This window comes from Triticum dicoccoides, chromosome 3A (assembly GCF_002162155.2).
Source record: "Triticum dicoccoides isolate Atlit2015 ecotype Zavitan chromosome 3A, WEW_v2.0, whole genome shotgun sequence".
NCBI lineage: Eukaryota > Viridiplantae > Streptophyta > Magnoliopsida > Poales > Poaceae > Triticum > Triticum dicoccoides.
In genome coordinates, this window is record NC_041384.1 from 520,132,959 (window position 1) to 520,138,651 (window position 5,693).

The window sequence follows — 5,693 nt, forward strand, 5'->3', positions numbered from 1 at the left end:
CCTTTGTCTATCGGTATGTTACTTGCCCGAGATTCGACTGTCGGTATCCCCATACCTTGTTCAATCTCGTTACCGGCAAGTCTCTTTACTCGTTCTGTAACGCATGATCCTGTGGCTAACTCATTAGTCACATTGAGCTCATTATGATGATGCATTATCGAGTGGGCCCAGAGATACATCTCCGTCACACAGAGTGACAAATCCCAGTCTCGATTCGTGCCAACTCAACAGACACTTTCGGAGATACCCGTAGTGTGCCTTTATAGCCACCCAGTTACGTTGTGACGTTTGGCACACCCAAAGCATTCCTACAGTATCCACAATCTCATGGTCTAAGGAAATGATACTTGACATTAGAAAAGCTTTAGCAGACGAACTATACGATCTTGTGCTATGCTTAGGATTGGGTCTTGTCCATCACATCATTCTCCTAATGATGTGATCCCGTTATCAACGGCATCCAATGTCCATGGTCAGGAAACCATAACCATCTATTGATCAACGAGCTAGTAAACTAGAGGCTTACTAGGGACATATTACGATCTATGTATTCACACATGTATTATGGTTTTCGGTTAATACAATTATAGCATGAACAATAGATGATTATCATGAACAAGGAAATATAATAATAACCATTTTATTATTGCCTCTGGGGTATATTTCCAACAGTCGGCTCATCCTAGTAAAAGTTGTCATCGCAACAAGGCCGGTACACCAACTTCTCGTGATGAAGCCGCCAATTTGGGTGCTCGAGGACATGGATAGTTGGATGCGCGCATTTTCTGGGCTGGCAAAGATTGAGTGCACGGAGGCCAGTGCCTTGTGGCTTGGAATGCTATATGCAAACCGCTGACATTTGGCGGCCTCGGAGTGAAGAACTTGGGGATGCAAGCCCTCGCCTTGAGGGTGCATTGGGAGTGGTTGAGGCGCATGGATGACCAAAGACCGTGGTAGGGGCTCCAGTATCTGGTGGATGAGGACGCGAGGATGGTGTCCGACAGCTTGGTCAAGATCGAAGTAGGCAAGGGGAACAAGATTCTATTTTGGAGAGATAGATGGATTCACGGTTTTCCAGTTCAAGACATTGCCCCTACTCTGGCCAATGTCGTTGACACTAAAACGAGGAATGCAAGAACGGTAGAGCAGGCTTTGATCGGTGAAAGATGGATTCATGATGTGCCACCGCAAACCTCCATGGGCGCCTTGCTGCAATCTGAGCATCTCAGGCACGCAATCGCCACTTTGCCAAGAGACGAGTTGGCAAATGACAAGTTCACCTGGCCTCACGACAAATCAGGAGAATACACTGCAAAATCCACTTACAAGCAACTTTGCCAAGGCGGGATTCGTGCCCCGATAGCTGAGGCGATTTGGAGGAGTTGGGCACCTCTAAAATGTAAAATCTTCGCTTGGTTGGCCGGACAACATCGGTTGTGGACCTCTGACAGACGTGCACAACACGGCTTGCAGGATGAGACATCGGAGTGCTTCCTATGCTCGCAGGAGGAGGACAGCGTAGAGCACATCTTGGTGCAATGTGTTTACGCAAGGGAACTGTGGCACACTTGCTTCGACACACTACAATTGAACAGTCATGCACCGCGTGCACAGGATACTTGGGAGGCTTGGTGATGCACTGCAAGAAAAAAAATCAGGGGAAGGATAGGAGGGGGTTCGATTCTCTTGTCATCGGAGTGGCTTGGTCCCTATGGAAGCAGAGGAACGCGAGAGTGTTCAACCGGCCAGAGCAATGCAAAGGACCACGGGATCTAGGTAGCTGGATCTTAGAGGAAATCCTCGAATGGAGGCAAGCGGGTGTGGGAGTAGGAGGACTAGATAGATTTGTGAGACATTGATCTATGTGTAATGGTTGGTGTGGGAGTCCCGGCGGTTGATGTTCGCATCGACTAACGGATTCTTGTAATTATTTTGCTCTCTTCTATAAAAATATGGTACGCCATTGATGTATTCTCGATTTTTTTTTATTTATGAACCACCTCATTACGGGTGTGCCATGCCTGTCAATGACATCATGAGAAGCATTGAATAATGTTCAGCTTCTGGTAGAGGCTCTAACGTATGTAGAAGCCACTTCTTCTCAGTATCCAGCATCATAGTAATACTTGGCAATGTCCAAACTCCAGCCATTGTATCCCATAGTACTCGTGACAAAGGTGCAGCGATAGAGGGCATGTAAACATCCTCAGATTCATATTGGGCATAGGTCGCTTGTCTCAAGTCCCAGGACGTGCTTATTCCTCCACGTTGGCAGTGAATCAGTAGCGACTCGCCATGCAAAATTGCGTACTATTGGGGGGACATCCGATGACAAGATAAGTCACTCATCAGTGAAACAAATTTTAGATAGTAGTGAGAAAAATATTCTGGACAACTAAAGCATAACAAATACTGTCAAAACATATCCATTTTGTGTCATATTTTGAATGTATCATTATGAAGAATGTAACAGACAGAGTGATAAGATAAAAACATCATGCATACATACAGTTGTAGTACGCACTGAATTGAGGAAGTAGGCACTTTTTTTTTCTCCTTTACTCCCCCCCCTACAAGGCTACAAGTTGGCAGCAACTGGTACATACGTATTATACATGTATTTTTGTGGCTTGACCAGGTTATTATGGAAGCTTGCTGGCCGGATGTGGATGGTTAGAATTGGGAGAGGAACTGGAGCTGCTTCAGGATGGGGCCGAGCGCCTCCATGAGCTTCTCGCAGGGGTGGTTGTGCACACCCTCGTACGTGGTCACCACGATGGCCGTGTCCTTGGCCAGGCGCTGCACCTGCTTCTTCACGTTGCATGTGGGATGGGTGCACCGGTAGTAGCTCCTTCACGGTCAGTGGTACAAACTCGAAGAGGTAAGTATAGGAAGTGACATGATAGTAAGTGGGTTAATGCGATGTGTTATCACAGTGATGACGTGTGTAACGTGGACCAGGCACAAACAATGCATGTCAACGCATGTCGTGTGTCAATACTCAATATGCAACAATATCTATATCTCGGTATCTACATCCAACCGGGCTAACCCCTTTCCATTACTTGTACAGCAAAGATACAATGTTATTTACAAGAAATCTAGTAGGAATGCTCGCACTAAAAAAGAACTGCTGCTAGGAACACATCGTCTTTGATAAATGTGTGCCGAGATCTCCTTCGGAAGTAGTTTGTGTTATGTGCTCGTTTCTTTTATTTTGGGCAGGTCTACAAAACGAAGAGGGCAAGTTAACACTGGAAGACAGCGGGACTATAAGTTGATGAACAGGGCACCGGCGCTGGTGCATGTGGTGAATCTAGAAGATCTTATGATGATTTTTTTTCCCGAAACGGATCTTATGATGATTGTCATGCTCACACTTGTGAGTGATATACATGTATATCATCATAGTTTATTTAGAAGATTTTGTACCTTAATGGCGTTGACTATTCCTTGACAGACATGTTGCGGATCACCCTTTAGTTGTCTCCGTGGTGGTCGCTTGGGCAGCCAGGAAGGCCAATGATATTGTGTGCTCTACCAAACTATTTCTAGTTTTTTTTGTAAGTGTAAATAAGGGAGTGTTCACAAAATTGCTGTGTCAGTATGTTTAAACTCTTTACAATTATACGAAAATGTCTTTTAGATGTCATTTCATAAATATATGAAATTCACCGATTAGCTCGATATATAATGTGTTGATTACCTCTGGCTTTAGGTGTTGAAGTAGGCACATTTGAAAACTTTGTACACCTATGAAAGTTAATATTTTTGTGTGGTATGTATCACGAGGACATTTTCTTGATTCTCATTTTGCTTCTCTTAATTGGTCAATCACCGTCGTATGTTTGGGAGCTGGCTTGATGGGATCCCGTGAGCATGCACTAGGATCACTTATTCACATTAGTGTTAATTAGCACCTTGTGTTTGGTTTTGCCATACTGATGTTGGTTTGATAAAAAAGAAGAATGTTCCTAATAATCCTATGCAGGCTATGTTCTTATCTATGATCTTTTTTTTGTAGATGTTGTAGCAAGTGGACCAGCATTAGATAATGAAGGAGAGTAGCAACAACTTGAAACCAGTTATCGTATTTTCTTGCATTTTTTATAGGCTTTGGCGTATTCGTTAGCGGGCGGCGAGGACTATACATGGTTGTAATTGCAAAAATTCAGGAAAATGCACAGAGAGAGAGAGAGAGAGAGAGAGAGAGAGAGAGAGGGTAGGCGATGGTTGCGGCGACCATTGGTTTCCAGTCGATAAACATTTTGCAGGTCAACCATATTCAAACAATCAATGCCGGATTGTTGGCGCACCCGAGACTAACCTACAACGGATACGTCATGCGCATCCATTCATGCATGTAAAGTTTACATGCATGGAAGATTCAGTACTCATGATCGCCGTGACTATTTGAGCGTGCACGTTTGCACAACTCCCTTATTTACATGGAAGACAGTTTACATGTATGTTTAAACTCTTTACAATTATACGAATAAGTACCGGAGTAGTTCGGTAGTGTAGAGCCGAATATGGCTATGCCTAACCAGTTAGGGCATCTTCAATAGGTTGTATGTTAGTCTTATTGGTAAAATGTCCATGTCATCAACCAACAAGCTATCATACATCTACTTCAATGGGTTGTATGCAAGCTATCCAATAGATGGTGAAAAAATAAATGTGGTTGCTCTCTACCTTCACCTTGAAGCTTGTGCAAAGGTTGTTGGTTAATCTACATACAACTTTGCTCTCTTTCCACATTTAATACATGCCACATCATCACTATGTCCTATGTGACAAATTTACCAACACCTATCTTACAACTGTTGAAGATGCCCTTAAACGCATGATCGATGCATGCATGCAAATCTAGGGTGCATGAATATTCATCCTGGCATCGGTGCATGTAATCTAGTGCATATATGAGTACTTAGACGCAGACACGCGCATGACTATCAGGATTAATAATAGTACAGAGAAACTTAATTGGACGAACCATACCTAGGGTTGGAGCTGTTCTTGACGGCCTTCTGCCCGTACTTCCTCCAGCGGTAGCCGTCGTCCAGGATATCGTTCTCGCTCCTCGTCTGGAACGCGAACCGCGGCTTGCTCGCCTTCTTCTTCTCCGATCTCCCGGCGCTTCCCTTCGCTTTCTCCTTGTTACCACTTCCGCTCCCACCCGCCTCGCCGTCGTTCTCCCCGCTCTGATCCGCCTGCACGGCCTCCTCCTCCTGCTCCGGCAGAGCCACCGGCCCCGTCTGGAACAGGGACGACCAGTTCACGTCCCCCATCGCCGGCTGAAGGGTCAGATCAGGAGGAGTACATGGCCACGGGGGCGGGGTCAGCTGCTGGAGCGCTGCGGCGAGCGGGCTGTGCTGACCGTCCGACGACGAGGCCAGCGGTGACGCGAGTGGCGGCGGTGTCGACGGCGCCGAGAAGTAGGGGAAGGGAGGGAACGTGTGCGCCTCGTCGTCTCCGTGGAGACCATCCATCTCCAAGCTACGCGTGATCTCAAAGGTCGCCTGGGTGAGACTTGGTACATAGTGTGCGTCTTCGATTTATAAAGGTGTAGGGTTTACTGCTCTGCCTTGCAGATGTGCACGTACGTGTGAATATGTGAAAGAGAAGACACTCGATGCGGAGAGGGAGTTGTGCAAACGTGCACGCTCAAAGCCGGGAGAGAGAGAGAGAGA

General features: G+C 45.9%; 1 protein-coding gene across 1 annotated transcript; it reads right to left on the minus strand.

The window, feature by feature from the left end:
- Positions 1-2,442: 2,442 nt before the first annotated feature.
- On the minus strand, positions 2,443-5,511 carry LOC119271940 (probable WRKY transcription factor 75). The gene is made up of 2 exons (XM_037553572.1): positions 5,002-5,511; positions 2,443-2,851 (listed from the first exon to the last, which is right to left on the minus strand). Exons 1-2 carry the CDS (start codon positions 5,490-5,492, stop codon positions 2,674-2,676), a joined length of 669 nt encoding a protein of 222 aa, XP_037409469.1. The 5' UTR covers positions 5,493-5,511; the 3' UTR covers positions 2,443-2,673.
- Between the last annotated feature and the right edge of the window lie 182 nt (positions 5,512-5,693).